We start from the raw sequence: 15,009 nt of genomic DNA, 5'->3' as shown, positions 1-15,009 counted from the left end.
GTTTTAAGTTTTACCTGAGTAAAGCCTCCAGCACACAGATAAATATGTTCTATAAAATCTGTACCGTATATTACCTACATTTTACGGACTGAATCTATTCCAGAGATCGGGACTCCTTGTATCTAGTGTTGGGCACATCGGCTCACAAAGAGCCTGATTCATCCAAAATATTTCAAATTGTTCGGTTTTTACTGAAAACGAACAATTTGGATTCCATTTTGACAAACGAAAATGGCTTCCACATCATGACGCTCAGCATGTTCATGTCCCCACTGAGGCTCAATCACAGACCTTGAATCTAGACATGTGAATCACAGAAAATGCACAGAAAAGCAGGAGATGCCAGATTTGGTGATCTCCTGTGAAACATCTTACACCCAGAGGAGGAAAAAACAGATAGACGCTGCTAGGAGGCCTGAAAGGTGTGAGGGAAGGTGAGCATTAATATTTTTTATTTTTTAAAACTTGAGTCTACCCCTATTATACTCTAGGGCAGGGGTCCTCAAACTTTTTAAACAGTGGGCCGGAGGCAGATCAGGTCGCACAGACATCGGGAGCGGTGCCCTCCAATAGGTAAAGTGAAGTGCGCTCTATGGCCTGGCCCGAGCTCCCCAGGAGCTTCATTATAAATGCAAGCCTGCCGGCGTTGTTGGCGGGGTCAGACAGAAGTGCTTGGCGGGCCGCATGTGGCCCTCAGGCCGCAGTTTGAGGACCCCTGCTCTAGGGTTTGTAGAGAACCCAGAGTATAATAAATTAATGTCCCATTCTATCTCAATATGTTTGGAATGAATGAACCGAATAAGAGAATCGCTTTGTCTGAATACTAGATGAAATTAATCTCCAGAGGTTCACCCATACTTACTTGCATCATACTTATTTATGATCCTTAGAGTCCCTTCATCTCCATAGCCCTGCTGTCCTATACTTTATAGAGTACAAGGCTATAGAGCTGCAGGGAGGCAGGAGCCCTTAGCATTAAAGATGAGTGAACACCCAAATGTTCGAAGTTCGAAATCCGATTCGAACAGCCGCTCACTGTTCGACTGTTCAAATGGGTTTCGAACCCCATTATAGTCTATGGGGAACATATACCTGTTAAGGGGGAAACCCAAATCTGTCTCAGGAGGGTCACCAAGTCCACTATGACACCCCAGGTAATGATACCAAGACCCTGGAATGACACTGGGACAGCAGGGGAAGCATGTCTGGGGGCATATAAGTCCCTTTATTACATGGAAATCCCTGTCAGCTTGCGATTTTCACAAGCTAACTTTTTTCCCATAGGAATGCATTGGCCAGCGTTGATTGGCCAGTCTTCAGAATTCGACCAATCAGCGGTTTCTCTGCCAGAGGAGGAGGAGTCTAAGATCGCTCCACACCAGTCTCCATTCAGGTCCGACCTTAGACTCCGCCTCCTCCGGCAGAGTCAGCGCTGATTGGCTGGAGACTGGCCAATCAACGCTAGCCAATGCATTCCTATAGGTATGCGGTGATGCAGCCGAAATGAGCGAGTGCACACACTCACCTCTGCTGTGCAGAGACTCAGCAGTGTTGAGCCAGTTCTGCTCAACTACACCATGTGCCGGTCGACTCTGCTGTGCGAGCTCGGCACACACACAGCTCTGCTGATTCTGTATACTGATTCTGTATACTGGCCAATCAACGCTGGCCAATGCCAGCGGTGATGCAGAGCTGAGTGTGTGCCGAGCTCGCACAGCAGAGCTGACCGGCACACGGTGTAGTTGAGCAGAACTGGCTCAACACTGCTGAGTCTCTGCACAGCAGAGGTGAGTGTGTGCACTCGCTCAGCTCTGCTGCATCACCGCATACCCATAGGAATGCATTGGCCAGCGTTGATTGGCCAGCCTTCGGCCAATCAGCGCTGGCTCTGCCGGAGGAGGTGGAGTCTAAGATCGCTCCACACCAGTCCCCATTCAGGTCCGACCTTAGACTCCGCCTCCTCCGGCAGAGCCAGCCCTGATTGGCTGGAGAATGGCCAATCAACGCTGGCCAATGCATTCCTATGGGTATGCGGTGATGCAGCCGTGCTGAGCGAGTGCACACACTCACCTCTGCTGTGCAGAGACTCAGCAGTGTTGAGCCAGTTCTGCTCAACTACACCGTGTGCCGGTCGGCTCTGCTGTGCGAACTCGGCACACACTCAGCTCTGCTGATTCTGTATACTGATTCTGCATACTGGCCAATCAACGCTGGCCAATGCCAGCGGTGATGCAGAGCTGAGTGTGTGCCGAGCTCGCACAGCAGAGCTGACCAGCACACGATGTAGTTGAGCAGAACTGGCTCAACACTGCTGAGTCTCTGCACGTCTTCTGTATCTCATTCGGCCAATCAGCGCTGGCCAATGCATTCCTATGGGAAAAAAGTTTATCTCACAAAAAACACAATTACACACCTGATAGAGCCCCAAAAAGTTATTTTTAATAACTTTCCCACATAAATAAAGGTTATCCCTAGCTATCCCTGCCTGTACATCTATACCTGTCTCATAGTCACAAAGTTCACAGTCTCCTATGACCCGGATTTGAAATCCACTATTCGTCTAAAATGGGGGTCACCTGATTTCGTCAGCCAATGACTTTTTCCAATTTTTTTCAATGCCCCCATTGTCGTAGTTCCTGTCCCACCTCCCCTGCGCTGTTATTGGGGCAAAAACAGCGCCAGGGAAGGTGGGAGGGGAATCAAATTTTTTGGAAGTTTGCCACGTGGTGTCCGTATGGAATCGAACATCTCGAACAGCCTGATATCTGATCAAACGTGTTCGATAGAACACTGTTCGCTCATCTTTACTTAGCATTACACATCACCATGATACCTGGAGACTTTATCTGTGCTAAATTCAGTTTGGGAAATGTGAGCAATATGTCCCATATACACCATATATAGCCCATGTACATGACCCCTATTTCATCCCCCAAAAAACATTTTTGGGAATTTAAAAAAATCAAAATTGATATATTTTATGTTTGCTATAAATACGACTAGAGAAATTTTAGAACACTAGGGACAAGTTGGGAGTGGTACTATAGGCACAGTGAAATAATGAAACTGCAGATAGTTTAGTATAAAATAATACTGGTTAACGTCAATATAATATTTTAATGATGCATACTCAATTACTTCTGCAGCCTACAGAAGGGTACATTTATAGTTCCTCGAAACAGCTTTGTCTTTGGGCCATGGGAATGATCCTCTCCTACAGTGTAATGTTCTGAATTAATAATGGTTAATTATATTACAACTTAAATGAGTTCTCTGAACTACTGTACAGACTATAAGAGAATTCTGCAGTCTGAGAGATATTGTAGGAAGGGGGGCTTTCTTTAAAACCAACTGTTATCTCACTTTACTATTTGATCCAAAGAGTGTGGTTCTTGGTGTTAAGAAATGTACAAGTTACTCCAATAAAGAGTTAAAAAGTGATGACATTTAACTGTTGTATTGTCATAATTATAGTCCTAATTTTATTATAAAAATAAAAAAAATCTACATAAATTACATTTTTGTAAATTTTTACTTCTTTTTTTAAGTTTAACTCAAAAATAGTCAATATAAACAAATGTCTCAAAAACACAGACACAAGAAATAAATCTGAAACAGATTGCTTAGTTTTCAATTGTAATGTATCAACAGGGTTTCATAAATCCCATTTATTATTCCATAACAACTGGTATTTCAGCTTAAAGGTCTTTTTTGAGGGAGAGTAATTGTTTACTCCCAGAAAACCTTTTGTAGAAAAAAAACCTACATTAATGTATATGAATATAACCCCAACCCCAAATCGTCCTTTCCAAATAACATGTTTCGACCTTTCTTCTTTAAGGTTTACATCATTAAACGTTCACCAACAAGCCGTGCATTAATCAATAGCAGAATCAAATATAAAAAAACTTTGTAATATATCTTATCAGAGAAAAGTTCATTCCAGCTACCCCATTCCTCCCAAAACTGCTCACTCACTCTGCTGAATTTGACTTAGTCTCCCAAGTATATGTTTACATGTCTCTCATAAATGTCCATAATGAGAGAGAGGGAGAAGTAACCTATAAAAATATAGACATGCTGCTGCAGCTAATTGTAATGTTTTTAAACCTTATTCTGCTGTTCATTAATTCTCTATAATGTCTTCTGTTCATGTTCTGAGTGAGTCCCCGTGTGTCTGTTGGTGAAATTATAGCAGAAAGTCTCCACTCACTAGTATAGTGACAACTGAAAGGGAGTCTGCAAATGGGAAAACTGCTACACAATGCATTATTACCATTACACTATGTGAATTAATGATCAGACCCCCTGGGATTTAAGACCCCTAGAAATTGTGGATCTAAAAGTAAAATTAAAAAAAAATAAATAAATAAACAGCTTAAAAAAAGTAGAAAAAATTTAAACACATAGACATTAGGTATCCCTGCATCCAAAAACACCTTGTTTACAAACTTATAAAATGTTTTTTTTCTTAGGCATCCTATCTACATTGATAGCTTATGTAAATTGAAGACTTGTCGTAAATATATTGCTTTACAAAGGCTGCTTTGTTTGCCTGCTATGTGAACTTATTCCTCTTATTGTTTAGAAAGAGTTTCCATAACGCCGGACTTGTGTGATAGAATAAGTGACGTCACTCACTGTTTTCACTGTTATCTACAGCTCTGTTGGATTTTGCTTTTGTCTCCCATCTCTGCTTACTACGTTCTCTCCTGGTATTTGACTCTTCTAATATGACTTCTCTGCATCCATGCCACTTTGTAAGCTTGCTGGACTGTGTATTGGTTTCTGCTGAAGCGCATTTATAATTGTTTGGTGACAATTCAGATCCCCAGACCCAGCTCAATCCATCTCTCTTTGTGGCGAGCTCTCGTGAAGGTGTCTGGGAGTCTGTCTTGTTTTGAAGAGGTGCGCTAGTTGTAGATAGCTGTTTCTTCTTCTCATATTTATCAGCCAATTTCTTGAAGTTGCTTTTATTGTGTCCTTGCATCTAACCATAACAGCAGGAAGCAGTTAAAGAGCTGTCAACACTTGGACTATGACAATCACTTTCAGTAAACTTAAAAGTAATGTAAAGCATTAAATGGACAAAAGTATTGGGACCTACATCTTTATCATTGTATTCAGGTGTTTCATTCAGTCCCATTTCTACAGGTGTACAACATACAGCACTTAGAGGGGGCACACGGTGGCTCAGTGGTTAGCACTGGAGCCTTGCAGTGCTGGGTCCTGGTGTTCAAATCCTACCAATGGCAAAAAAAAAAAACATCTGCAAGGAGTTTGTATGTTCTCCCCATGTTTGCATGGATTTCCATCCCATATTCCAAAAAGACATACTGACTCACAATCTACATTAAAAAAAATCCAGCACTTAGCCATGTAATCTGGCTTTAAAAACTTATCTGAAAGAATGGGTCACTCTAAAGAGTTCACTGACTTTGAGCGTGGTACTGTGATAGGATGCCACCATTGCAACAAGTTGATTCATGAAATATCTTCCTTCGTAGGTGTTCCTTTTCATTTTTAGTGGAATTATTGAAGTGAGAAAGAATTTAGGAATCACAGCAATGTATCCATGAAGTGGCAAACAACATTAAGTTATAAAGATGTCAAGTGGTTAGTTGCGTTGTACCAAACATAATATTCAGTGGTGTAATGCTTGTTGTCACTGGACTGTGAAGATGTGGAAAAGCGTTCTGTGGAGTGAGAAATCACATTTCTCTCCCTATTAGTCTGTGGGACAAGTTTGGATTTGGAAAATGCCAGGAGAACATCACCTGCCTGTCTGCATTTTCCCAACTGTAAATTTTGGTGGAGGAGGAGTAATTCTATGGGGTTGTTTTCTAGGTCTTGGCCATGTAATTCTTGTGAAGGGAAATATTAATGTTTCATCATAACAAGATATTTCAGACAAGTATCTGCTTCCAACTTTGTTGGAGCAGTTTCAGATAACCCATTTTCTGTTCCAACATGACTTTACCTCAGAGGTGGACAAAGCAATGTCCATATTGGTGTTAACCTACTCACAGTCTGCATCACAACCCCATTGGACACCCTTTGATTGGACAAGAATGCCATTCAGGCCCTCTTGTCCAACATCAGTTTCTGACCTTCCAAATGCTTTACTGGAAGAATGGGCACTTATTCCCACAGACATTTGCATTTATAAAACCAATTATTATATTGGATTTCCCTATGCTTAAAGGGATTCTACCACTAAAACACTTTTTTTTCTAGTTACCACGTCGGAATAGCCTTTAAAAAGGCTATTCGTCTCTTACCTGTGGAAGTGCTCTCCGCCGCGCCGTTCGTTCAAAATACCGGTTTGTACCGGTATGCTAATGAGTTCTCTCGCAGCAATGGGGGCGTCCCCATCGCAGGAGCAGCGATGGGGGCGTCCCCATTGCAGCTCGAAAACTCACCGCAGCGCCGCCTCTCCGGTCTTCGGTGTCCTCCCCTTGCCTCTTCAGCGTCTGTCGGACGCCTGCGCAGTATGCTCTCTGTTCGGCGAAGATTGCCGAACGTACTGCGCATGCGCGAAAGTGCGGTGCACTATGGCTGGGACCGCTATTTCGCGCATGCGCAGTACGTTCGGCAATCTTCGTCGAACAGAGCGTACTGCGCAGGCGTCCGACAGTACGCTGAAGAAGCAAGGGGAGGACACCGAAGACCGGAGAGGCGGCGCTGCAGTGAGTTTTCGAGCTGCAATGGGGACGCCCCCATCGCTGCTCCTGCGATGGGGACGCCCCCATCGCTGCGAGAGAACTCATTAGCATACCGGTACAAACCGGTATTTTGAACGAACGGCGCGGCGGAGAGCACTTCCACAGGTAAGAGACGAATAGCCTTTTTAAAGGCTATTCCGACGTGGTAACTAGAAAAAAAAATGTTTTAGTGGTAGAATCCCTTTAAATGAAATCATTATCTTCTTTAACCCTTATTTACTCTGGAACTTTTAAAATAAAAACACTCTGATTTCTAGCAATCTAATGTTTTGTTTATTTAATTATATCATTCTTTTACACAAAAAAAGTAAAGCTTATAAATAATTGTATGACTTACGTTAAGATGTAGCTGGTTTGTCCAGTGTCCAATGACCTTGTATTCTGCAGTTTTATTTACTATTTGATACTGGTAAATATCATAGCGTCCAGGCGCATCTCCATTTTCATTGTAAGTGACTGGTGTGCCAGCACTGCCTAAAAGATAAAACAGATTTTAATATTGTATTATTAGGGAATATTATCAACAAATAAAATCTCCATCTGTATACATATAGATACATCTGTACAAACATACAGTACACTGAATACTAATAAAGTAGATAAAAGTTGTGAGGTTTCTGCAAGTTTCTGCAGTATTCACCAAAGAATTGACATTGTTATAAATGTATTATTCCATTCTTAGGCTGCCTTCACACAGAGTAACGGCGGGCTCAATTTGAGCTTCTTTTTACAGGTGTAGAACTCCAAGGGTCGCGTTAACATTGCATTCAAGCAGCGTTTTTATACTATGAGCGCATACACGGCGTTTTTTGCTCGCGTACATGCTCCGTTAAAAAACGTGGAGCGTGTATGCGAGCAAAAAACGTTGCGTATGCGCTCATAGTAAAAAAAACGCTGCGTGAATGCAACGTTAACACGACCCTCAGAGTTCTACGCCTGTAAAAAGAAGCTCAAATTGAGCCCGCCGTTACTCCGTGTGAAGGCAGCCTTAACCTGAGAAATGTATCAAAAACATTTTGACTTTGTGGTCAGTGTTATTTGTAGTAACCACAGTGACATAAATATAGGTTATGTAGAAGTGAAAATAGTACACATTTTATAATCAAGCATACATGTATATGTAAAATTTATATTTATTTTAGGTGAACTTCAGTAAATATGAACATATCCTGTACGTATGCCTTGAAATATTATCTTCTTATGCATAATAATGTTATACATGCTTATTGTACTCTAAATCAAGAGTGTTACCCTATCCCTCAAAGAAATTTTTAGGCTAAGGCCCCACAAGGGGTAGCAAAAAAGCGCTGCAGCGCATTACAGCAGCAACGCATTACTGTTTTTCCTGCAGCACCTTTCATAGAAAGTTCAAAGAGGTTTCTACCATCGACTTTTTGCTTCTATTAAACCTCTATGGAAACTCCCGGTGTTTTCGTTGGTAAGGCTAAGGCCCCACATTGCGGAAAAGCAGCTTTTTTTGTTGCAGATTTTGTTGTGTTTTTTTAAGCCAAAGCAAGGAGTGGATTGAGCAGAAGGGAGATGTATAAGAACTTCCTTTATAATCCCCATTCCTTTTGTAGACATTCTTGGCTTTGGCTCAAAAAAACGCAGCAAAATCTGCAACAGAAAAAGCTGCATTTCCGCAATGTGGGGCCTCAGCCTAAAACTGATATGCTGAGATTTTCAAATCCACAATAGTTTTGGAAATCACAGCATTTCCTCGGTATGTATTTTTCCGCAGTGTTTGGATGGCACTCGTAGACTCCCATCCACTTTACAGGGACTGTAAAACTCAGCATATCATTTTATTGCATTTACTCCGTGTGAGGCCTCAAAAGAGTTTTTCGTAGTGTTACCTACAGGGTGGATTTCCATTACCAAGATATTTGTTTTTGTATAGAAAAAATGTGCTATAAAATTGAGGAACAGCATGCATGTTGTTTCACTTGACTTTTAGGGTAAGCTTTTATGTGTGTGTACATTAAGAGAAACTCTATAAGCGGTTTCCCTCTCTGCATGCTGTATCTGGAATTTGCAGTTCATTGTGAGCTGGTGGGTGGATACTAGCTACCATACACTGCATAAGCAATATGTGATGACACGTGTATAATCATTCAAAGTAAATAAATAAAAAATGAATCAAAACATAAAACACATCTTACAAAAAAAAGTCATTTTCTGCCTCTATGACTTACAGTACTTTAGTCAAGGAGACTCTCAGATTTGAAACGCAGCATAAACATGATATACCGCATGTTTTGTTCTTTAGTAGGTAAAATCTTAATACATCTATAAAATGAATGTAATGTATAATATCATAGTTTATACCTAGTTTACAAATGCAATTAAAAATATAAATTAACTTAAAAAATGGTGAAATACAGTACTAACTGAATAGCAATGCATTAAATTTTGACCTCTAGGTGTAATAATATACAGTTTGTGGCAGTGCAGCTTTTCAAACGGTGGGATTGCTGGAGTAGAAAGAAAAGAGCAGGTTCCACTCCATATAGCAAGACAGTCCAAGGTTTGGGTTCCTTAATGGACCTCATTAGAAGTCAGTTGGGAAGACTCCTGAAAAAAGGAGATCATCAATGAGACATGTTTGACTCTGAAGAAGACAGGCTGAGCCAAGGGCCTTGAGAGCTCTACTCATGTGTTTGGGTATGAACATTATGTTTTGGGCTTCTAGGTGCTTGGCCTACACCCTGATAGTAAAGGACACTATAATGTGTAGTTAGTGGTCAGGTGACCAGGATTTGTTTTTTTGTTGCTGTTTTGTGAACCTGTGTTGTATCTCTGCGCACTGGATGGAGAAATAAAGCTGGTGAGGTTAGTTCTGAACCTGAAGTGGAACTGAAGTTCTTGGATGTGCTAACCATCTTAAGATGGAGATGGCAGTCCAGTGAGCTGTTTCACCCCCAGATTGTCACAATATACATATGTAGTATTCTGTTAATATTACAGCACTAAAACGTCCTCTAAAGTCAATGTTTATCAGTACATCATGAACAAGTGAATGTAAAAAGTGTTTCCTTAGGCGTTTTTCTATGAGGCATTTATGCCATGTCTGAAGGTTAAACCTGGAGCTCACACCTATCTTGAGAACAAGGGTCCTCCATCCTGCAGTTGTAGTGAATAAATGGATGGCTGTGCAATGTGACTCTCAATTCAATTCAATTCAATTCCATGGAAGTTTATGTAAACACCTAAATAAGAGGGCACATCTCCCTTCACTCTGGCTATTGTACAATGGGTCTAAGATGAGGAAACTCTTTTGATGTTTTTATGTTTACTTATCAGATACATACTGTAAGTATATTGCATATTTAAATCTCCAACAGTATGACAATGTGAATATTTGAAGAATAATAACATAGATAATATGATTGACAATTGTAAATTGGATATTTCATGTTAACATACCATAATCCTTACCAAATAATGATTATATTTTGCTATTCTAAACAGCAGCAATTTTTTTTATCATTCCAATATGTATGTAAACTTTATATATAAAAAAAATCTTCTATCCCCCCTTTGTTAGTATCTTGTACATCCCCCACATGTGATTTACTTTGGTGCTGACTTTTCTCTTGGATTCCCTCCTATGGAGTCTTGCCTGCTTTCCCCATTCCTGGCTGCCCCTGATCCCTTAGGTGGGTCATACTGATTAGAGATGAGTGAACAATGTTCGGATCAGCCGATCCGAACAGCACGCACCCATAGAAATGAATGGAAGCACCTGTGACACTGACTTTGCCGGCGGCCGGCCGGCATCACAGGTGCTTCCATTCATTTCTATGGGTGCGTGCTGTTCAGATTGGCTGATCCGAACAGTGTTCGCTCATCTCTAATACTGATATGTTCGTGACACCCAAGTTCAATTTTGGCTGAATTTACTCAGCTGGAATTAAAAGTGCCCCATTTGTCCAGAAAAGACCTTTTGGATATACAACCTAATTTCAGTAAGCCATAATAACCTTCTAGACTACATCTAAACCAATCAATGAGAGCTATAAGCTGATTTCAGCTTTAATTGGCTGTATTTAATCATGTGGTTTGAGAGGTTACCCTCAGTTATCGAAACAAGATCATTGATCTAGTTTCAGTGACCAATTAAATCCTCCCTTACCACATGATCAAAACCAGGCAACAATATCTGTAATTTAATTGGTTGGTTTTCATCATGTGATCTTATTGGTTAACCTTGGTCACTGAAGCTAGGGTGACTTGGAAATAAATGGAGCATCAACCAAGCACATGGGAGCCCTGTTTTCAGCAGGAGTCTGAGTAATTAGATCCATGCTAGAAAGACACTGAATGGTCTAGTTTCATTGACCATGAGTAACCTTCCAGACAACATGTCCAAAACCAGCCAATGAAAAAAATTTAAATACCACTGAAGGTCACATGACCAAAACATCTGGGATTCACTGGATGGCTTGATGTTTCATATATTACTTACATATTCTGTTCTGCTCACATTATGTTGTCTGCATTTGACGGTCTTCTTTAATATGTATTGTTTTTACTGAATTACTACATTAAAGTGCCTCTGATATATCATATGATATGACAAGAACAAGTTATTAAAGACCACTGTGTTATTGGAAAGAGAACGAATGAAGTAGCAGAAAAGCCAAACTGATCTACTGTAAATATGAAAAAATGTTACTACCATTATTGTATTAAGAAATATTGTATATTTTGTTGACTTATTATATTAACTATTAATATACACACTTTTTCTATTTTTTGATTTGTGTGTTAAAATTTAACATTGTAACATTTACTATTATGAACACAATAGAATCCAGTAGAACCAAATGTTTCAAGCCAATATAAAAGAACAGAAAAGTTAGTATGCAGCTGATGCTTGCAATTTATCTTCTAGCCCTTACAAACACTGTTCTGACAGCAATATGTTCACTGTTTGCCTGAGAAGTTTTCTCTGGTACGAGCGAGGTTGGTGATGTACCAAAGCTTTCGAGATCCAAAGGTCAAATAACAAGATTACTATACATATACATAGTCTGCAAGGCAATATGAGATGCACAAAATATTAGTTTAGTAAATCAGTATTCCATGAGCCTTTTATAATAGAATTTTATGTAAGAAATATCTACATTTTGATTCCAAGCTCCAATGGACAATGGTGGCTAGATTAACCCAAAAGTGACCTTGACAATACTGCTATTCAGTGAGTACTCTTTATTAGTTTTAAAGGATGTTTACAAGTCAACATAATTACAAGTCCCCTAACCCGATGAATAGTCTCTTTCACCCAGTTGATGCCTCTTTAATATTCACTGCAGAGTGAGGTCACCTCAGTGAATATTAATGAGGAAGTTGCCAGAAGATCATCAATTTAAAGTTTAACTTCATTCATTTTGTCATTAGGTATCGGTGGTGTTTAGAACCCATGAACCAGAGTACTGACTGAGCCACAAGCTCTATTAGTTTCACTAGAGGTTTTTTTCTTATACCAAGCTGCAATAGTATTGTACTGTGTCTATGGAATGTATTGGCCTATAGAGATATCTTAATATCTCAGTATACTTACATACTATATTTTCTAAGCATTTTCTCTTTAAGAATTATTAAAATAAGGATTTAGCAATTATTTGATATGAAATTATTTTATAGAGAAGTAGATAGATAGACGGATAGATAGATATTGACCAAAATATTTAAAGTGATCACTAAATGGCATTAAAAAAAATGGCATGATTGTTTATTTCAACTTACCACTAACAATGTGGGGGCCTAGTATTATTATATGGGGTCTGGATATATTTAAGTTTGCCCTTTTATAAAGGCCACACCTATTAAAAAGGCTTCTTTCATTTGCCCATCACCCTGCCAAGTTGATGTCTATGTAATTGTTATTATACCGTTTAATCATTTACATTAGGAATGACACGACAAAATCATTACAATATGTAAATAATGAAATCATAAGAAAATAGATAATAATAATACCTAAGTAAACAATTTAGTTTGTTCTTGTTTTCATTCTTATTTGCTTTGTCTGATTTATAACTCATTGCAAAGTTAATTTCTTTGCTGTTAAATTACAGTATTTATCTTTAGCTAAAGGTTAAACATGAATATATTGACATATAAAAAATATACCAGATTTTGTATGGTATATATACATATATATGTATACTGTGTATATTTTGTGTAGCAGATAAATAATGCTTCTCCGTATCAGATTATACGCATTCACAAGGTTTTTTTTTTTCAGTCCCAGTATAAAAAACAGGTTTGTACTTCTTTGTGCTAAAGTCTTTAATATCCATATATTTATTTTTGTATGGCTCTAATATGACTTGATGGAATGCTATGCCATATAATTGGTTTATTTTATTAGAATGGTTTAAGAACCATGTGTAGATCAAAAGAAAAGTATGGATTGGACACACTTCTTCACAGTATGTCCAGATTCATTTTTCAATTGCAACAAAATAAAGGAATCAGTTTGAGCAGTTCAGATTTGTTCTGCAACTTGAACCTTAAAATAATTTTGTGTATTTCTATCTCAAGAAAATATTTCCTTTATCAAAGAACCCAAGACCTGCTATTGATGTTGGTCAGTGATGCAAATAAATAATACAACCAGTAGACAGTCATAAAAATGTATTGAAATTCTTAATCCAGGATAGAATTTCCACATTTGTTATATGTACAGTAGCTTCAGATACAATTGATACATAACAGAATATAGCTCATTAGATCAAAGGTATCATTACGTGCAATGAGTTAGAAGAGGTTCGCATGACTGTCAACACTAATTTTATTTAGGCTAATTATACTCTTAAATATTGAAATTACAAAACCAAAAAGGACAAGTTTTAGAATTATGAATATCACAGGATTAATAGACGTGTTAAATGATCACTTTTCTCACAATGTATGCTCCATTTATATAATGGACCAATAAAAAGAAAACCTGGTGCCTGTAGATGGGTTCTGTTGTGGACCCAATGGTGACAGTTGCAGCTCCTACCCAGACACCAGTCAAGAAGGGTGGTGGACACAGAAAATGAGGTGAAAAAAATAAACATGAGATTGTATAGAGCACTACTGTGGAAGGGTGCAACACAAAAAGTAACTTTAGGCTGGAAGGCCATGTTTATTCGGTTCTAATGATAGTGGAGACAAAGCTATGCGTTTCAACACCGGGGCGGGTGTCTTCTTCAGGCCAAGCAGGAGGTGTCCAACAATAGCCTTAGAACCAAAACATTTATAGAATACCCACTCCTGATCATAATCGCAAACTACTGTCAGATATGCACACTACGTACCCATTCCCTTACAGTGAACTGCAGATCAATGTGAAAGCAAAGTGGGGCGATTATCCCCAGAAAAAAAGAATTAATGAACTATGTCCCCAGGAAGACTGCATGATTTGTAAGTTGCATCAAAAACTCAGGTACCCTTTAATAATATGCAATTAATAAAAAATGAAAACAATACTCAAACTATCTTGATAAATCAGTATGTACCTTGCCCTGCTAGGATGAGGCTATTAATGGTTGTTTGAGGAATGCTACACCATGCTGAATGAACCCAAATCATCAAGACTGGCTTCTGGCAGAGACATGGCAGGCCTTGGTAGCATGTTTAGGCCACAAAGGCTGCTCAGAGTGCGCAAAGCCCAAATTCAGACCGGCATTGTTCTTTTGAAACACAGCTCCTGGAACACTATGAAAAAATATTAATACCACTGGTCCTATGATCAAAGCAACGTAAATGATGGTGTGCCTGAAATGAAGACTAGAGGTGTCTGGCTATGGTAGGGGACATTTGGAGGTCTGGAAAACAAAAACATAGTTCCGACATGATGATAAATGGTGACAATTCATTCTAAACTAATTGTAAACAGAAAATGATGAAGTCATTTCAAACTACATTGTCTGGTAATAATAAATCATAAGTGCTAGAAGATATTTCAATAGACATTGACAGTTGGGGCTGCATGGATATTGCCAATTGCATATTTTGAGGAGATTACATGTAAATGTGAAAAGTTATGTCTGTTGTCAGAATACATAAATGTGTTCTCATCAAGGCACATGGAACTCGCCATGAGCAGTTTACTATGCAAAGATACAAAAAATGTCTTTCAGTAGCAAGTGCAATGAAGAAAAAAAACAGATGCTTATTTGCATGTGTCAAATGTAAGAGGAAATAATGCCCCTATGCTTAATGTACAAAGTGAACATTGAAGTTTTTAAAGAAATATGCCATTTTAGTGCCAACATATTGTGCCCAC

The 15,009-nt window shown here is 39.0% G+C and overlaps 1 protein-coding gene across 1 annotated transcript in view; it reads right to left on the bottom strand.

Annotated features, from left to right (window-relative positions):
* Positions 1 to 15,009, bottom strand: part of GRM8 (glutamate metabotropic receptor 8) — a 744,367-nt gene that overhangs the window by 93,250 nt on the left and 636,108 nt on the right. The window contains exon 7 of the mRNA XM_075274172.1: positions 7,063 to 7,199. Coding sequence (XP_075130273.1) covers positions 7,063 to 7,199 — 137 coding nt within the window. The remainder of the gene's footprint in view (positions 1 to 7,062; positions 7,200 to 15,009) is intronic.

The sequence above is a fragment of the Leptodactylus fuscus genome, chromosome 5 (genome assembly GCF_031893055.1).
Source record: "Leptodactylus fuscus isolate aLepFus1 chromosome 5, aLepFus1.hap2, whole genome shotgun sequence".
NCBI classification, from domain to species: Eukaryota; Metazoa; Chordata; class Amphibia; order Anura; family Leptodactylidae; genus Leptodactylus; species Leptodactylus fuscus.
This window is presented reverse-complemented; position numbering and strand designations above follow the sequence as displayed.